General features: G+C 43.7%; 1 protein-coding gene across 10 annotated transcripts in view; it reads right to left on the minus strand.

Annotated features, from left to right (window-relative positions):
* STAT4 (signal transducer and activator of transcription 4) overlaps positions 1-20599 on the minus strand; it is a 118991-nt gene that overhangs the window by 84595 nt on the left and 13797 nt on the right. For 8 of the 10 annotated variants that reach the window (XR_005385082.1, XR_005385081.1, XM_038585191.1 and 5 more), the window contains 2 exons: positions 8243-8371; positions 6560-6704 (listed from right to left, as the gene is read on the minus strand). Coding sequence is in view for 7 of the 10 variants with exons in the window: in XM_038585191.1 (XP_038441119.1) it covers positions 6560-6704; positions 8243-8370 (273 nt within the window). In the remaining 3 variants the exon portion in view is untranslated. Of the gene's footprint in view, positions 1-6559; positions 6705-8242; positions 8372-12008; positions 12213-20599 lie in introns of those variants that run through there. The other 2 variants (XM_038585189.1, XM_038585195.1) reach the window with 2 other exon arrangements.

The raw sequence follows: 20599 nt of genomic DNA on the forward strand, positions 1-20599 counted from the left end.
TGGATTTTTTTCTGATATCTCATGTTGTGCTTTCAATGTTTTTTTACAGATGCTAAATATTTATTTTTTTATTCTTTTAATTTCTTCTGCACTCTATTTTCACTTGTAGTGGTACTTTTGAAATTTGACCATGCATCCTAAATATCTCTACTCAATAGATCTTAGTAGTATCTATGTGGTGAACTTTCAAGGTTGCATAATAATTTCTCTGGGTTTAGAATTGATGGATATTGTATTCCAGCTCTGTGAAGAAATTATTCTACTCTTCTCTCTCTCTTGTTTCTGTTTTAAATTTGGCTCTGGTTTGTCTCTCATTTCTGTATGGGTAATATATTTGATCTCTCTTGCTACTTTTGGGGACTTTTCTTTCTTTCTGATGTCCCTCCTGCTTGGGATCTATATTTCTAGAATCCAGGAATGATGTATGACAGTCTCCAGTGCAGCCTCTATTTACAGCTATGTTTTATAGTTAAAAATTTTTTATTTGGTTCTACAATTTCTTCTAATGTGATGAACCAACCTATGCAATTAAAAGTCTGTTCTAGGGGATCCCTGGGTGGCTCAGTGGTTTAGTGCCTGCCTTCGGCCCAGGGCGTGATCCTGGGGTCCTGGGATTGAGTTCCATGTCGGGCTCCCTGCACGGAGCCTGCTTCTCCCTCTGCCTGTGCCTCTGCCTCTCTCTCTCTCTCTCTCTCAATCTCTCTCTGTGTGTCTTTCAAGAATAAATAAATTTAAAAAAAATAAAAGTCTGTTCTATTTTTCCTAGCATTTCTATGTATTTTTAGTGGGACAGTTTTTATTTATCTAAAATTATAAGTCGATCCTGAAATTATGGACTATTTCAAAATGAATAGTGAGAGTACTACATGTTAACGTATATAAAGTAGTTCTCAAAAATATATAAAGTTAAATTCATTTATAAAAAAAGAGAAAGACTCAATATAAAGTACTTGAATAAAGAAGTTAGTAAAAGAAAAAAGTAAACTAAAGAAGTAAGATGGATACACCACCAGACTGACATGTGATATATGACCACTACAGGTATGCCAAGGATATGGAGCCACGACTCTATTAGGAGAGCATAAACTGGTTTCACCGATTTGGAAAACAATTTTGGGATTACCAAGTGCAATGAAAGATGTACATACTCTATGATTCAGCAATTCCACCCCTAGGTATCTATCCTAGAGAATTTCATGCACATTTCATGTGCTCCTTGGTGAACATGTGCTGAACAAGAATGTTCAGCCCAACATCATTGGAAACAGTGAAGAAATACTAGAAGTAACCCATATGCACATCAATAGTGAAATGCGTAGGCCTTGATACTCACACAACAGGATACTACGTGACAATGAAAATGAATGAACTACTGCGGCACATGTCAACACAGGTCAATCTTAGGAACAAGATTAAGTGAAGAAAGAAAACTGTCAAGAATAAATACACTTTTGATCCAACTTACATAAGATTCTGTGACTTGCAAACCTATATAGTATGTTGTCTAGGTCTAGGGATGCCAACATATGGGGTAAAACTGTAGCAAAAAGGAAGAGACTGGTAAATGAAAAATTTAGACTAGTAGTTACTTTGGATGAGGAGAAAGCAGAGTGGAATTAGAGAAGGGGCACAGGAGACTTCTAAGATTCTGGAGACCACTGGGTACAAAGCGGCAACAGCCAACCTTCTATCCACACATACATGTATAGACGTCTGGAATGACACTCATCAAATATTAATGTGGTTATATGTAGGCAGTAGACTTTGGATTATCGCACATTTTTTTGCATTTTTTCTGTACTACTTCAATTTTTTTATTATGAATATGCACCATTTTAATTATTTATTCATTTATTTTTTAGAGTGCACATACATGCACGGGGTGCGAGGGACAGAGAGAGAGACAAACGCTTTTTTTTTTTTAAGATTTTATATTTTCATGAGACACACACAGAGAGAGAGAGAGAGAGAGAGAGAGAGAGAGACGCAGGCAGAGGGAGAAGCAGGCTCCATGCAGGGAGGTGGATGTGGGGGACTGGATCCCAGGACTCCAGAATCACACCCTGAGCCAAAGGCAGATGCTCAACTGCTGAGCCCTCCCAGGTGTCCCGAGAGAGAGAAAATCTTAAGCAGGCTCTGCAACATGGGGCTCAAGTGCATGACCCTAAGATCATGACCTCATCCAAAATCAAGAGTCAGACCGTTAATCAACTGAGCCACCCAGGCACTCCCACTTTAATTTTTTTTTTTTATGTCATCCTGTGGGAGAAGATAGAAAGGAAGGTTGTCATAGACTGCATATTTGTGTCTCCTCAATTGATATGTTGAGTCCTAACCCCTAATGTGATGCTATTAGGAGATGGAGCCTCTGGGAGGTGATTAGGTCATCAGGGCAGAGCCCTCAGGAATGGGGTTAGCATCTTTATAGAAGAAAACCTAAAGCATTCCCTCCCCACTTGTGCCATGTGAGGTCTAGTGAAGGGACAGCTGTCTCTGAACCAGGAAGCTGAATCAGGCACCCAATCTGCCCATACCATTATTTCCTTTCCTCTAAAACCGTGAGAAATAAATGTTATTTAAAATTCACGCAATCAATTGTATTCGTTACAGCAGCCTGACCAGAGATATGGTGAGGAAGATGAATAAGGAAAAGGGGCTTGCAATTGAAAGCCCAAGAACAAAGATCTAGCAAACTCTTAGGCGTTTACCCAAATGGGTTGAGAAAACATGCCCACCCAAAACTCTGCACGTGAATGTTACTGTCAGTTTTATTCGAAATTGCCAAAAATGGATCAACAAACTATAGTATCTGCTGCATACAAGGGAATATCGCTCAGCAATGATTAGAAATGAGCTCTCAGCTTACAAAAGGACATGGAGGAAACTTAAAAGCATATTCCTAAGTGAGAGAAGTCGATCTGAAGTCTAAATACCATATGAGTCCAACTATATGACATTTTGGGAAATGCAGAACTAGAGAAAAAGTAAAAAGACCAGTGGTTGCCAGGGGGTTGGGGTAAGGAAGGGAAGGATGAACTAGCAGAGCAGAGGAGATTTTAGGGCATCGAAACTGAAATGGTGGATATGTACGTAACATTACGCATTTGTCAAAACCTATAGAATTGGACAGCACCAAGAGGAAACCCTCACATCAGCTTGGACCATAAGCTAATAATAATGTACCACACAGGTTCATTCACTGTAACAGATGTACCATACCACACAAGAGGTTTCTAATGGGGGAAACTGGGGAGAGGCAGGTAGAGAGGGAGTATAAGGGAACTTTCTGTACCTTCTAAGCTTTTCTATAAATCCAAAACTGCTCTAAAAAATAGTCTCTTCGTTAAAAACAAACAAACAAACAAACAAACAAACAAACAAAAAACAAGAACAGGGCAAAGAAAGCATTCTTGAAAGATTTAGGCATATATTTCTTTTTAGCAAATCCTATTCTTACCACATTCTTAACAGTTTTGTAATGCTTCTAACACCCCTGGGGTACGTACTAGTGTGATGAAGAAACTGAGGCCAGAGAGTGTAAATATCTTGGTGGGAGCTGCAAGCAGTGCTTCACAGAGCAGGATTGGCGAGGCAGTCCTTGCTCCCAGTCTCCACCTGACGCTGCCTCCCCTGCCTCCCCGGGAGGGGCAAAGGTGAGCTGGACGTCCTGCCCAGCTGCTTCCCACCCCAGAGTAAATCACAATATTGAAACCGGAGATCTCAGCTGCTGTCTAAAGAACTAAGTCTGTCTTACGCCAGTTTAATTCCCCTGGAACTGTATTGTTTGCTCTTTTTTGCTAAAATAGTTAAAATGGATTGCATTTAAAATCTCAGAGGATGAAAATGTTCAAACCAGATAAGCACAGTGTCAACAGACTTTGATAGGAGGCTTTTTTTCTCTTTTAATTCTTGAGGAAGCAGGAAGACTTGTTGGGCAGCTGGATGGCTCGGTGGTTGAGCGTCTGCCTGCGGCCCAGGGTGTGATCCTGGGGTCCCGGGATCGAGTCCTACATTGGGCTCCCCACGGGGAGCCTGCTCCTGCCTCTGCCTGTGTCTCAGCCTCTCTCTCTGTGTCTCTCATGAATAAATAATAAAATAGTTGACAATATTCTCTGTTACTATTTTTTACTGTATTCTGTTACTATTTTTTACTGTATTCTGAATTTATACAAATACCCGATAAGGACAGCTTACAGAACGAATGAAAGAGCAAGTGTTTTGTCTGTTCAAAATACCTTAACCAACCAAACCATTCTTTGAGTTCCTAGTTCGTAGTAGAACCACAGTGGGTACTGGAGGGAGTCAGGGAGGTCTAAAAAAGGAGGTCAGGCTTTGACTTCAAAGAGCTTGTGACCTGCTTAGACACATCCAGCCAGAAGAGATGCTGGTTATCTCGCAACCCACGCTCCATGAAAGATGAGAATACGGGCTAACATGGCTGAAGATTTCCTTAATACACGGGGACCTCCACAGGTCCTCTAGAAGTAACTGGGGACGGGGCTGGGGTAAGAAGGGTGGCACTGCACTCCTAGCCATGGAAAGAGGTTCAGAGTCTTTCAAGAGTGAGTTTGGTATGTTTGGGAATAAGGAGAAGATCTATTTTCGGGGGGCAGGGATGGTAAGGGAGCTGGAGGCAGTTTGTCGGGAAGGGTCTACAGAGATAAGATGCTTGAGGTGACATAAGATGCTACAGTGACATACGAGAAGAGTTTTTGCTCAAGATGAAATGTGAATGGGAGTTACTGCAGGTTCTTGAACTCAATCAAAATCTTATCTCCACCCCTAAAAAAGATGGGCTGTAAATTTACCCTTGATTTATCCTAAGAAAAATCCTGTTATTTTCCCCAGTCAAGCAACAAAAACTGTTCATTGGAAGCCTATTTTTTGCCAGAATAGAAACTCCAGTCTTCTTTACAATCCCAAAAAGTAAATAAGGATCATTCCGATTTACATGAAAAGATGTGAGAATTCAGAAAGATTAAGTGATTGTCCAAGGTCATATTGTGAGAATTTCAAATTTCAGAATTTCCAAAGACCATGCATCACCCATTTTACCCATCTGCATCCTTCTAGGCAAGTAACTTGCAAGATCTTTGCTTCTAGGCAAGATAAATATCATTGACACACACATACACACACACACGATACACTACATACATTTTAATTTTAGGCTTTGGGGGTCAATCTCTGCGATAACTATTCAAGAATGCCACTGCAATGTAAAAGCAGCCATAGTCAATATGTAAATGAAGCATATGGCTATATTCCACTAAAATACAAAGACCTGAATTTCATAGAATTTTCACATCACAAACTTAATTTATTTTTATTTTTTTTCAACCACTTAAAGATGTAACAACATTCTTAGTCATGAGGCCTCATAACAGGCAGTGACCTACTCACATCTGACTTCATATTTAGCAATGTGCTCACCCCTGTTTTAGTTTATTGATTAGAGCACCAAGCTAATGAAGCCCAGGTCAAATGTCTTATCCTTGTAAGAGACAGCTTGCTTTATACTGTGAAAAATCCTGTTTTGTTGGCAAGAAGCTATTTTCCTACCTGGCCAAGTGTTTTGCAAGTTTGTAGGGGATTAGAAGGGCAAAGACAGCTCAGTGAAATCCATACAGCAAACAGAACAACATCTATGTCCCTCCCACAAATGTTAGTAACTTCCAGTACATTTCTGTTACAGTCTAGATAAAAATTTCTAAAAATATATTCACTGTAACTTTGGGATTTTAAGAATGCCTCACTGAAAAGTGGCAGATGCACTTTTCATGTTGCCTGACACATTGCATAGCCACTCAGGAAATATTACAGCAGTTCCTATTCAGAGTTCATTATGAATGTTAGCACGGCTCAGTTTAACTCAGTATTAGCCTACCCTTAATTCTTTAGATCCCTATTTTCCCTCGCTTCACTCATTTAGCTCCTTCTTCAATGAATATTACACATCTACTATATATCCAGTCTTGAGGCAGGCGCTGGGAATTCAGAGTTGAATACTAAAGTTCTCAGTTTGGGGGAGAAGACAACTCACTGATGTAAAATATACTAAATGCCATGGTACAGATGTGTTGTGGGAACACAGACGGATGGGCTTTGCCTGGCCAAACCTTTGCAGAGCTAGAGGCTAGACAGTACCAAGAAACACTTTTGGGGGAGGTGAGACATGAGCCAAATCTGGAAGGATATATACAACCACAATACTAACTAGATTGTTCTAGGAGAGAGAAGGCAAGGGAAGAAACGGGAGACAGCCATGAACTTACCGTCTTTCAAATCTTCGCTCCAGTCTTAAACATAACCGGTAAATAGTCACATTAAAATCACACATACCTCCCCACTTATAGTGTATTTCAGATTCAAAATTTCATAAAAAGCAAACATTAATTAATAAAATAAAATGAAGCACAAAACTTAACATGATAAGAGAATTCAAATTTTCCCTCTTAAATCTGAATTGAAAATAACGTAAGGGTACATATTTAATTTTTTGGCTGAATTTAAGACACATAAATCCAAACATTTTTGAAAAAGTAAAATGCATTCTCACCTGAAGGACTTTCCTAATTCTTTTCAGATTGTGTATCAAGAGTAGGTTTTTCTCTTTGGAAACGCGACCTAACTGTTCATCCAGTTGTATTAACAAGTTTTGAAGAAGAATTGTTGCCATGGTTTCATTGTTGGAAGCTGCCTCCCTAAAAAACAAAAGTGTTATTATGCAACAGGAAACAACTTAGTAAAACGTCTACTTTTTTACCATACTAATTTTGGTAAAATCTATTCCACAGTGGCAAGCACTTAAAGTTTTTACAAATTAGACTGTACACTTCAAAGCATACTCAACATCACTAATCATTAGGGAAATGCAAATCAAAACATGAGGTACTACTTCATACCTAGTAGGATGGCCATTACTGAAATCCTCAAATAACAAGTGTTGGTGTGGGTGCAGAGAAACTGGGACCCTTGTGCCTTGCTGATGGGAATGGGAAATGTACAGCCATTGTGGAAAATAGGATGGATACTTTTCAAAATATAAGCACTGAGTTACAAACAGCAATTCCACTTCTGGGCAGATACTCAAAAGAACTGACAGCAGGTCCTTGAACAGATATTTGTACATCAGTGTTCATGTTAGTTTTATTCACAGTAGCCAAAAGGTAGAAACAACTCCAGTGCTAATTGGCAGATGAATAAACAAAATGTGGTATACATTTACATAGAATATCACTCAGCCTTAAAAAGAGAAGGAGGGGAATCCCTGGGTGGCGCAGCGGTTTAGCGCCTGCCTTCGGCCCAGGGCATGATCCTGGAGACCCGGGTTCAAGTCCCACATCGGGCTCCCTTCATGGAGCCTGCTTCTCCCTCTGCCTGGGTTTCTGCCTCTCTCTCTCTCTCTCTCTCTGTCTCATGAATAAATAATAAAAATTAAAAAAAAAGGAATGGAAGTTTCTAAAAAAAAAAAAAGAGACAGAAGGAAATTCTGATACATGCTACATGAATGAACCTAGGAAAAATTTGGTAAGTAGAATACACCAGCCACAAAAGCACAAATATTGTGTGATTACACTTACATGAAGTACCTAGAATAGTCCTATTCAGAGAGAGAGAAAATAGAATGGTGTTTGCCAGGACTGGGGGCCAGAGGGTGAGGAGTTATTGGTTAATGAGGCCAGAGTTTCAGTTTTGGAAGGTGAAAAAGTTCTGGAGATGGATGGTGGTGATGGTTTGTACAGCGACGTAAATATACTTAGTGCCACTAAACTGTATATCTACAAATGGCTAAGATGGTAAATGTTATGTATATTTTATCACAATAAAAAAGAGGACTATTCAAAGAAAAAAGGTTAACTGTACATGATAAACAGAGCTTTAAAGAAAGATTGTAAAACATAATAAGAAAAAATAATTATTTATATTGAGTCTGTACGTTGAAAATTGATGTAAGCGATAGGTTTACTTCTTGGCTTTTTAATATTTAGAAATTACTAGGATTTGGGCTTACAAAAAAAACAAAGTGCCAGAAGCACCAAATTTTCATCTACAATACATGAAACCAGAAAGGACAAGGATTTTCCTTTGAGGAAACTTTCCAAATCCTTGAAGAAAGTTCTCGATCTGAAATAATGTATGTACTCAGTCAAAAGCAGATCATAGGATAAATTCACAAGGATAGAGCATAAGGCATTTGTATATCAGCCTCTAAGGAAAATACAATAATGTTTGATCCTACCAGTCTTGATTTTCAATCCACTGAGCCAACAGATGTCGAATTTCCATAGGAAAGTTGTCATCGTAGAATTGATCTACTTGCTCCAAAAATTTGATTTCTAATTGTTGGACTTGATTCCACTGAGACATGCTATAAATGAAGAGGTAAAATTAGAGTTTAAAAATAACGTTAATGATTGTGGTACATGGCGCGCGCCTGGGTGGCTCAGTCGGTTGGGCATCTGCCTTCTGCTCAGGTCACGATCCTGGGATCTGGGATCAAGCCTTGCATCAGGCTCCCTGCTCAGCGGAGAGTCTGCTTCTCCCTTTGCCCTCTACTCCCTCTGCTTTGCTATCACTTTTTCTGTCAAATGAATAAATAAAGTCTTTAAAAAAATTTACTGTGGTACATGGGCGTTTTCCTTTGGATTTAAAAAAATTATTTATTTATCTGGGAGTGAGCAAGTACGAGAGAGAGTGAGCACAAGTGGGGGAGAGGCAGAGGGAAAGGGAGAGGGGGAAGCAAACTCTGCTGAGCGCAGAGAGCCTATGTGGGGTTCGAACCCAGGACTCTGGGATCATGACCTAAGCTGAAGGCAGACGCTGAACCACTCAGGCGTCCCTCGCTCAGACTTCAAAGAAAGACAATGTCGTCCATTAGTTAAGTAACTGGAAAAATTTTTCTTTTATAGTCACCCTATTTAAGACAACAGTAAAGAGACAATGCCTTCCATCCAAAGATAAAGCAATTCTTAGCTTTTCCCTAAGTCATCTCTAATAAAGGAAAAAAAAGTTCTCTGTTCCAAACCACATCCTGCTTTGGTCTAACAGGAACTCCAGAATTTTCTCCAGAAAGCATTCACTCCCCCTCAACACCTCCACTCTGTCACACAAATCTGTGTCGTCAACAAACTCCTTTCCTTCCCTTGCTCCCTCTGCACTCTTGACTTTGAGCAACCAGAAGGCAAACATATTCAACTGTACCTTCTCAGAACCTCGTAAGACTTTCCGCGTGAAGCGCCCCCAATAAAAGTCTCTCCAACCCAACCCTTCTTTTTTTTTTTTTTCAACCCTTCTTTATTTCAGATGTGTCTGGCTTCCAGACTCATGCTCGCATTCCTAGACCTCTAGTCGAATGTGGTCTTTGCCTTATGAAGAGTTTCACGTATGCATTTCTGTGGGCTCTAATTCTTTCAGGTCGAAATATCTCTAAATCAATACATATTTATATTTCTCTGTATGATGATCCACTATGACTGTGCAGAGCTTTTAAAGTCTACTCTTCAGGGATCCCTGGGCGGTGCAGCGGTTTGGCACCTGCCTTTGGCCCAGGGCGCGATCCTGGAGACCCGGGATCGAATCCCACGTTGGGCTCCCGGTGCATGGAGCCTGCTTCTCCCTCTGCCTGTGTCTCTGCCTCTCTCTCTCTCTCTCTCTCTGTGTGACTATCATAAATTAAAACAAAAAAAGCAGATAGTTTGTTTATATAAAAAAAAAAAAGTCTACTCTTCATTAGTCTCTGATGTGCACCTGACAGTGGTTAACCCCTCAGGTTAACTGAGGAGGAAACCACACTTGATATGTATTTGGCAGCCTGTCACAAAACAAAAGTATGCGTTTCTTCCACGGTACCCTACTCTGGCCAATTTAGAAGCTTTAGGCATTTCCTAACACAGGGGGATTAATAGGACAGTCTTAATTAAGTTACAGTATTTTGCTTTTTCCAGAGTCAAAGTTCCGATTGTTTTATCAGCAATTTTAGATCAAGGAACAAAACTTTTACATGGTTAATCACCACAATATTTTGGCCTACCTTGTAAGTAAGTTAAGATTTCTTTTGCCTATAAGGTCACAATAACATATTTCATATATTTCATATACATATTCCTCAGGTTTCAAATGGAACCATTCTCAGGGCACCTTTTCTCTGACCTAAATCTATAGAGGAATGTTTTGCTAAAAGAAAGGAACTGGAAAAAGAAATAATGTTTTATTTCTACATCATTTCGTATCTTGAAGACCTTTACATGCACCACTCTAGGCATGTTGTAAGTGCTCAGCGAGTGCTTGGCAAGGGAGTGGCAATTCTGGGGTGGCTACGAACGGGGCAGGTGGAGAGTAAATTTTACTCCAACTTTAGAAATGAAAAAAAAAAAAATCGGAAGGACAAGGAAGATGACTCCTATCCAAGATGCACAGCACCCAAGGACCAATCCAAGGTCTCCTGACACCAGACGCCGTTGTCTTTGCAGATGCTGGTAGAGATAGACAGACAGATAGACAGACAGGTAGACAGACAGATAGATAGACGGACAGACTGATAAACAGATCCCATAAAACTGGGATAGTTGTTCCGGTGCCACAGTGATACTGTCCTACTAGGTCCTTGCCAACTTATTCCAGGCACCGGTGAGAGAGCAGGAGCTGCAAATGCCACTACAATGGTCACTGCTATGATTTGGACCAAGATCTGTTTTCTAAGAATTCACTGCACTGAACAGTGGCAAAGCTGGGGAGCTCAGTCCCAGGCCCCGGGGCCCCGTCTAGAGGGCGGCTGAGGCCCTCTCCCCCGAGGCAGCCCCTAGAAGGTCTGCAGTCATCCTTTCAGCCTCTAATGGCAAATTCTCGCATCACAAGGAATCTGGGCAACATCCCTTCTGAGAACCGAGCGCCTGTCTACTCTCCTGGGGCGCCCGGCGCGGCCCAAGGGCAGCTCGAGGCCTTGGGGGCCCGCACCCCCGTCGGGGCCAAAGCACCTCTTCCGGATGCCAGGCCCGGGCCCGGCCCACAGTCCTGCCCGGAGGAGCCAGCGGGGGAGCGGGGGGCTGGCGTCCAGGGCCACGGGGACCCCCCCAATCGTCCAGGGCCGTGGGAGCCACCCCCCCCGTACCCCAGGGCCGCGAGGACACCTCCCCCCCGTCGTGCAGGGCTGCGGGAGCTTCCCCATCGTCCAGGGCCGCGGGGACTTCCCCCATTGTCCAGGGCCGCAGGGACACCCCCCCCCCCGTGGTCCAGGGCCGCGGGAGCCACCCTCGTCATCCAGGGCCGTGAGGACACCTCCCCCCTGTCGTGCAGGGCCGCAGGGACACCCCACCCCCCGTGGTCCAGGGCCGCGGGGACCCCCCCATCGTCCAGGGCCTCGGGGACACCGCCCCCCCCCGTCGTCCAGGGCCGCGAGGACACCTCCCCCCATCGTGCAGGGCCGCAGGGACACCCCCGGTGGTCCAGGGCCGCGGGGACACCCCCATCGTCCAGGGCCTCGGGGACACCGCCCCCCCCCGTCGTCCAGGGCCGCGAGGACACCTCCCCCCATCGTGCAGGGCCGCAGGGACACCCCCCGTGGTCCAGGGCCGCGGGGACACCTCCATCGTCCAGGGCCATGGGAGCCACCCCCCGTCGTCCAGGGCCGCGAGGACACCTCCCCCTCATCGTGCAGGGCCGCAGGGACACCCCCCGTGGTCCAGGGCCGCGGGGACACCCCCATCGTCCAGGGCCGCGGGAATCACCCCCCCCACCCCGTCGTGCAGGGCCGCGGGGACACCCCCATCGTCCAGGGCCGCGGGGACATTCCTCCCGTCGTCCAGGGCCGCAGGGACACCCCCCCCCACCGTCCAGGGCCCACGGGAGCCACCCCCGGTCGTGCTGGGCCGCGGAGACCCTCCCCCCCACCCCCGTCGTGCAGGGCCGCGGGCCGCGCTGCAGGGGATCCCAGGGCCGCAGGGGATCCCACGCAGGAGCAGGCGCAGGCGCAGGCGCAGGAGCAGGAGCAGGAGGCCCGGCCTACTCACCCGGCGTCGGCCCAGGCCTCGCGCGGCGTCCAGTCCCGTGGGAGGCGCCCTCCGCAGTCCCAGGACCCAGGACCAAGGACCCAGGACCGGCCGCGGGCGCCGTCGTCAGCCGCGGATTTGCATTTCTCCGCCCCCTCGAGGCTTTCCTGTGCGTCAGCCCAGAGGCTCCGGGACTTTAGTGGCGTCGGTTCCCACCCACTCTCTCTTCTAGAAACGCTAAAGAGCAGAAACCGCAGGCGGGAGCCGCTCGGCAGCCCCCCTCCCCGCCCCCCATCACTCCGCGTGCGCCGGGTGTCAGGTGCGGCAGGGGCCGCCTGGGGCTCCGCACCCCCTCTTGGGCCTTCCCGCGCTCGCCCGCACACCTCCCCGCCCGCACCTAGCACCTAGGTCCCTGGCTTCCTGCTCCCCCAGGCCGCTCACCCTGCTGCGCCAGCCCTAAGGAGGAGGGGGCGCCTGGGGAGGAGGGAGGGGCGCCTGCGGAGGAGGGAGCGCCTGCGGAGGAGGGGGGCACCTAGGGAGGAAGGGGCGCCGGGACCCGACCACCAGGCTCAGAGACCTCTGGGGCTCCAGGCCCGCGGGGTCCCTCACGGGGGGCGGGGGGGGGGGGACAGCCGAACCCAGAGCCCTGGCCGCTCCTACCTGCGGGGCCCTCCTACCACCTGCACCTGCGCGGAGCCCCGCACCTGGTTGCCACGGGATGCTTTTCTCCCTTTGTGACACGGGCCTCTTCTAGAATCACGGGTGGACGGAGCCTTGGCCTGCTCTGGTTCTAACACCTATTCTGTACCTGGAAAGACAGACGGTGCCGGAGGAGCCACCGGAGTGACTCCATCAGGTGTCTCTGAGCCTGGGTGAGGCCAGATGTTGGCCCTCCCTCCCCAGTGATCTGACATATTTCCTCTCCTCCGAGCTAGAGGCTACTCCTCACACAGGAGTCCTACTAATGTTCAGGAACATGAAGACAAAATAAAGGAAGACAGACTGACCGAGGCAGAAAGAATGGCCCCATTTGCTTGCACAGGAGTCAGAGCAAGGTACCCCGGTAAGGGCCTCCCTCCCTCAGCTGCGCTTCCTGGGTTCTCCTCTCCCTCCTGACATTGTGATCTGATCACCTGCTTAAATTCACCCCTCTCCCTCCCACGAGCACCAGAATCACCAGAGTAAGTGGGTCAACTCCCCAAGCATACTGGGCGTCACGCCAGGTGGGCCTGGTCTTGGCTGCTGGCTCTGCTGCTCAGTCCCCACCTGCAGCAAGTCCCTAATGTGGGCTATCCCATAAGCTAGGCGCAGAGTCTGGTTCCTCTGGGGAGGCAAGTCTCTCCTGAAAGGTCTAAGTTCTTGGCACTCAAAATTCTGTATAAGTTGGTCTCAACCTATCTGGGAATCTCCCCTTCGCACCCCCTCCCCCCCCCCCGCCCCAATCCCTACCCTGGAGCCCAGGATCCAAGGCAGCTGAGTCTGTTCTGTTCCCTAGAAGAACCTCTCCTGTTTCAGTATTGGTGCTCCCTTCAACTGCCGCTTCCTCCCCAAGCCGTCTACTTACTGAAATCCTATCCCTCTTTTTATAAATTTAATTTTAATTCCAGTGTAGCTAACATACAGCATTACATTAACTTCGGGTGTGCAATATAGTGATTCAACAAGTCAACAAGTCCAACAAGTCAACAACCCAGGGCTCATCAAGATAGGTGTACTCTTAATCCGCTTTCCCTATTTTGCCCATCCCCGCATCCACCTCCCCTCTGGTAACCTTCTATTTCTCCTCTGTAGTGAAGAGTCTGTTTTTTGGTTTGCCTTTTTTTTCTTTTTTAAATCCTTTCATCCTTAGTGAAGATTTCACTGATGACCCCAACCCACAGCATCTTTTCCCTGCTCTGAATTCTCATCACACTTCCCATCCAAACTAGTGCTGCCCAAGAAAAATAAAATACAAGCCACAGGTTTAAGTTTTCTAGTAGCCACGTTGGAAAAGGTAACAAGAACAGGCAAAATGAATTTCAAGGCTATAAATAATCCAATAATACAAAATATTAACATTTCAGCATAGAATCCATATCAAAGTTGCTAATGAGATGCTTTGGATTCCGTATTTCAAACTAAATCTCTGAGGGCGGGTGCGTAATTGGCACTTTGAGGAAATCTCCATTTGGCCTGGCCAAATGCTCAGGAGCCTCCTGCGGCCGGTGGCTCCCCTGTGAGCGCAGATCTAGACCACTCATTTAGCACTTTTCACTTCCTGCCTTCCAGTGTTAGTCATACTGGTTTTGTGCGTCTTTACCATCATTATATTCAACAGTTGAGCGCCTGCTCTACAAAGCCAATTCCGTTCTCTTCTTCCTTTTAAGGACCTCGCCTCAGGACTCCCTCAGCAGCTTTCAAACTGATCTCTTGACCTCTTTATCCTCTTAAAAATTGTTAACATCTCCAAAGAATTTTTGCGTGTTACTCTTCTGCATCAAATTCATATTTACTGTGTTAAAACTAAATCTGAGGAAAAATTACTTATTAAAAATTACCATCATAAACCCATTATGTGTTAAAATAAATGTTTTTGAATGAAAAACAAGTGTATTTCTAATATAAAAAAGTTAGGGAAGGGAGTGCCTGGCTGGCTCAGTAGGCAGAGCATGTGACTCTTGATCTCAGAGTTATGAGTTCCAACCCCACTTTGGATGTGGAGATTACTTAATAAAATCTTAAAAAAATTTTTTTAATTAAAAAAATTAAAAAACTAGAATGAGTGGCATGGATTTACATTTGAAAATCTCTAACGTGTGGGCTGGGAAAAGACAGTTGGATTCTTAGTCTGCAGGAGCAGACTTCTGCATTTTATCTTTTGCAAAATATCGTTTTGGTTGAAGTATTTGAAGAAAACCGGACTCACACTGATGTGTAATTGGAAAAGGAGGAACATTTTTTTTAAAGACTATTTATTTATTCATGAGAGACGCAGACAGAGAGGGGCAGAGACACAGGCAGAGGGAGAAGCAGGCTCCCTGCAGGAGCCCGATGCGGGACTCGATCCCAGGACCCCGGGGTCACGGCCTGAGCCAAAGGCAGACGCTCAAACGCTGAGCCACCCAGGTGTCCCAGGAGGAGCATTTTAATAGCCTTTTCAGATAATCCTTCTTTGATACCACAACAAAACTCAACAAGTGATAGTTTTTTAAGGGTTGGTTGCACTGTGGAATGTGAAACTCCAACAGTAAGCTCTATATATACACTCACATTAAAATCTGTTGGCACATCTTATATTTTAAATGGAAATTTTACCCATACAATTTTGTAATATCATACATTGGTTATTTGGAAAACATGAATCCACTAAATTATGCAGATCTTGTAAATGCTCACACACTTCATCGTACAAGTCAGAAAATCGTATTAGTTAATATCGCCACTGATCTTATTAGAAAAGTATTTTTAAGCATTGGAAATTGTTAAGCCCAGAGGGAGTTTGCAAGTATGCAAGTTTTCCATATTCTAATTTTTGCTTGAAAACTTCAATTTTATTATTGGAGACAGACATTGCCAAGTGTTTTCCCTGAAGTGACAGTCACAAACCGTTCATTTTCAGGAAAACGTCTTCCAAATACCCAAGTCTGAATAACCACAGTTTAAGTCATTCTTCTGAGTAACGATGATGTTCTGTGACACTCAATCACACAAGGGCTTTTCTTGAGACGATCACCACACCTTAATGTGTGTACTTCTCATGATAGAATATTATGGAGACATTAATATAAAACGTAATAAAATTAATTTTCCAGCTTCATTGAAAACATTATCAGTTAAACTAGCATTTAAATAGTTTTAAGTGTGTGGTGATAAAGAGTACAACGAGGGGCACCTGGGGGGCTCAGCGGTTGAGTGTCTGCCTTTGGCTCAGGGCGTGACCTCAGGGTCCTGGGATGGAGTCCCACATCGGGCTCCCCCCAGGGAGCCTTCTTCTCCCTCTGCCTATGACTCTGTCTCTCTCTGTGTATCTCTTATGAATAAGCAAATAAAATCTTTAAAAAAAAAAAAAAAGGAGTACAATGACTTTTAGAGTAATTTGGCATCACAGCCTTGGTTCACACTGAGGCACCAACATTACCCACCATTGCTTTGGTACCATCAGTGCAAATGTCAATAGAGTGAAAAAGCAAAACATTATTATAAAAATAGTTTTATTTTCAGACAGATGGCCTTTCCTTAAAAAGGTCTTGGCGTCTACCCCCTGGGAATCTGCAGACACTTTTGAAACCTCTGCTCTGTCTACCGTATCCTATCCACCATCATCAGTTTATCCAGTGGTATATCATGAGGGAATCTGTCCTCAGATGAACATTTTTTTTTCTTGGTTAAAGCATCTGCCTTAAACCTCTGTCTACCGTCCTGTTTCATGAACTGAGTCTGGCTTCTAAGAACAGGTATCTCTATGTCCACTTTACTTTTCTTTGTTAGAGTCAAATAAATAGCCAGGTCCCCAATTTCTTGGCCCTACATGGACCCTGGTTTCATCAGTCCCTTAGAGTCAAAGACAAAGAAGAAAGGCAGGGGGAGGGGAGGCTGGAGAAGTAGGAGAAGAGAAATAAAACCAAAGAAAAGCACATCGTAGTGAAACCCCCAGTTTGCTAAGCTCAAAGACCACAGCAGATTCTTGTCCCCCTAGAATCCATGCTCCATTCCCCCTAGTTAAATCTCTATTTCTAATTTTTTTTTGCCTCCCCTTAACTGGGAAATATCAGATTATAGACTTGCAGGAAAGTCCTGACTGTGCCACTTTCTAGCTACACAAAGTCAGCTCAGCTATGTAACCTCTCTAAGCTCCAAACTCTGTAAAAATGGGGATAGTATATCCGCCATAAAATTGCTGGGAAGATTCAAAAATCTAGTGTAAGGAATAAGATAAGAGAAAACACTCGACAAGAGCTGCTCTTAATAGAATCATAACAACCAAGTTGGGAGGCTTTGAAAGTGACTAGGATAACTCTCCTCCCCTTCTCTCCTCATCCTCCGGATGGGTTTCCAAATGGAGACGAAGAGGGGTCAAGTGAGATAGGCAGGTTCACATCTGTGCATCAGAAGCCGAGAGGATACAGTCAGTTCTTGACTGCTTTTTCTTTGTCTTTCTTTTCTTTCCTTCCTTCCTTCCTTCCTTCCTTCCTCTCCTTCTTCTTTCTTTCTTTCTTTCTTTCTTTCTTTCTTTCTTTCTTTCTTTCTTTCTTTCTTTTTTCTTTCTTTCTTTTTCTTTCTTTTTTTTTTGTATATTTTTGTATTGGTGCTGGATTTGCCAACATATAGCACACCACTCCCGTCCAGTGCCCCCCTCAGTGCCTGTCATTCAGTCACCCCATCTCCCGCCCACCTCCCCTTCCACTACCCCTTGTTTGATTTTCTACAGCGTCTGCGTCTGGGGGAGTCAAGGGGAGGAGAAGGGAAGGGGCTACCACTTTCCCTGACATTGGTTGTGAGCAAGCTCCACCTTCTCCCAATTCTTGTGCGAAGAATGTAAACATTTGTTCATTTTCATGTTTGTGGAAGCACCTTACCCGTCCCATCCAAGCTTCCTTTCTAATGTGTCCTTAGGAAACTAGAGGGAGTTAGAGTCCGATGCTGGGTACAGAGAACGCGCATGTACAGACATGCTGAACTCCACGGTAGCCTGTGCTAGTATCAAATGAGCACGACAGCGAGGGTAACTGGGACAAGACAGCGTGGTGTGGGTCTCAGCTCATCTGGAGGCAGGTCCCTCAAGCTCCAGCAGAACAGGGGCAAGGTCTACAAAGGGCTTTAAAGATCTGTCTTGTTGTATCCTCAGGACCGGTTTCCAAGGACTGTGCTCCCTCTACTGCCACCTCAGGAGCACAGCAGTTTATAAATCACAACATTCCTCCAACAGCCTTTTTTCAGCTCCAACTGCATGCCAGATGGAGTGCTGAGATTTACAGGCATTGTTTTTACCAATTCCTCACAATTCTCTGAAGTATTAAGGATCATTCTGATTTCTAACAGACAAAGAGATTAGGCTTAATGAGGTTAGAGGGACTGGTCAACGGGAATCAGATGGTAAAGGGCAGGTTCGGGAGTCAAACTCAAGACTGTCTGGCTCCAGAAACATTTGTAATCATTGGCTTTACTAAAAATCTTATCTACTCATATAAGAAACACAATGAATTTCCCAAAGAGCTACGGAAGAAGTAAGTTTAAGGATCCAAACGCGGATTCCAAAATAGAGAGGCTCATTGGATAGTCTATTAATCAAAGATGATGCGTATACTCTGATTCTCCAGATTTGCCTTGCTATATGGACGGTTAGCCATGCATTTAACAGTCCTGCATGTGCCAGGATGGTGGCCACATTGCCAACAGATTTCCAAACCATTTAGCAAATTATGTGGTTCTACAGCATCCTGCTTATAGTGTGTGAAAGGTGACTGTTTCTACCAGTGTGTTTCTGTTTCTACTTCTGTTTCCATTTAATGTACTTTTTCATATATTGGTCTCTCTCAGAATTGAATATTTAGTGGATCAGAATGAAATGTCATTTTCCTTGTATTACATCCATTCTTTGATGGAATGCCTCATCCCCTTAGTCTGTTCTGAGGGCTCTTTCAGTTGACTTGCCTTGTCCAGGCACTTCATTTTCACTAGGACTGCCACTACCTTTGATAATTATAATAATATCTAACATTTATAGGTTTATAAATGCTTAAATAAAGTCAATATAAAGATGTAATGTACATCAATTCTATCTAAATGCCAAGTTGAAGAGGGTAGAGGAGATTATCCTTCTGTCTCTCTCAAATTTTTTTTAAAGATTTCATTTATTTATTTGAGAGAGAGAGAGAGACTGAGCAAGAGAGAGCAAGCCAGGGACGAGCCAGAGGGAGGAGGAGAAGCAGACTCCCTGCCGAGTAGGGAGTCTGAGCACTGGGATCATTTCCTGGGCCAGAGACTGATGCTTAACTGGCTGGGCCACCCAGGCACCCCTCTCGACTCTCTTCGCTTAGGAAAAAAAAAAAAAATCCTTGGTTAAGCTGTTTGAGGTAGTGAGAGAAAGCAAAACAAAACAAAAATGGATAAAGGGCTCCATTTAAAGGCATAGATAGAAATTGGGAATGTGGAGCAGATAGCAGAGAAAAGAAAGGAAGGGAAAAAGAAAAGATATAAAGGGAGCTAAAGAGGAGGAGAGAATGGGAGAGAGAAGAAAACATGGCACAAAACTTGCAAAGAATAAAGGAGCTTAGTAAAAGATTTCTACTGGTGAACTCTAATGACCCATATTTAATGATCTATATTAAATTATGTTTTTTCTCTGTTGGATACCTCCTCTTTCTCCTCAGGCTTCAGAATGACTGGTTTGGTTTTTATTGTGGTCATATTGAAGGAAATGAAAGAAAGGAACACCAAATCAAAAAGAGGTGTGGTGTATCTTTCCACTTACTGAGGTCTTTGGTGTATTTCATTAATGTTTTGTATATAAACCCTAAACATTTTTGTTAGGGTTATATCAAATTACTTTTTATAGTCTTTTAAAATTTCAAATTCCAGTTGTTCATTGCAAGTAACTTTCGTATATTGACAATGTATCCTGTGATCTTGCAAAACTCCCCTATTAGTTCAAGAGGGTTTTTGTAGATTCTTTGGAATTGTCGGCATGCACCATATTATCTGTGAATGTTTTATTTCTGGAAAACTTGTATTTCTTCTTTTAGTTCTTCCTCTCCAATTTGCCCTTTATTTCTTTTTCTTGTCTTATTACACTACCTAGGTCTTCCAGTGCAATGCTGAATAGGAGTGATGAGAGAAGATATCCGTGCCTTGTTCTGGATCTTGGGAGGAAGACATTCAGTCTCTTACCATTAAATATGTTAACTCAAAATTTTTCAAACATACCCCTTATTAGGTTAAGGAAGTGCACTTCTATTCCTTGTTTTTTGGAATGTTTTTTTACATTGATATGACCATATTTTTTTTCTTGTTTAGTCTGGTAATGTGATTAATTACATTGATTCTACAAAGTTAAACCAGTTTTAGATTCTTGGGATAAACCTCATTTTGTTGTGATGTATATTCCTTTGTGTATATTGCCAGATTTAATTTGTTATTATTTTAAAAGGATTTTCAAGCACTATTTTTATGAGAGATATTGGTCTGTAGCTTTCTTTTCTTGTAATGTCTGTTTTATTTTATTAGAGTAATAATGGTCTCAGACTATGTTAAGTGTTTCTTCCTCTTCAATTTTCTAGAAAAGACTGTGTAGAATTGGTATTATTTCTCCCTTAAATTTGAAAGAACTCACTAATAAAGCTATCCCTGCCTGGAGTTTTCTTAGTGGAAAATTTCTACCTTACAAACCCAATTTTTTTTTTCTTATTGAGGTATAATTGACATATAACATTATACTAGTTTCAGGTGTACAACATAATGACTTGATATTTGTATATATTGGTAAAATGATCTTCACAGTAAGTCTAGTTAACATCCATCCTCATGCATAGTTACAATTTTTTCTTGCAATGAGGACTTTGAGGGTCTACTCAATTTTTTAGACAGAAAACTCTTCTGGTTACCAATTTCCCCTTGAATGAGCTTGATAGTTTGTA

This window comes from Canis lupus, chromosome 37 (genome assembly GCF_011100685.1).
Source record: "Canis lupus familiaris isolate Mischka breed German Shepherd chromosome 37, alternate assembly UU_Cfam_GSD_1.0, whole genome shotgun sequence".
Lineage (NCBI taxonomy): Eukaryota > Metazoa > Chordata > Mammalia > Carnivora > Canidae > Canis > Canis lupus.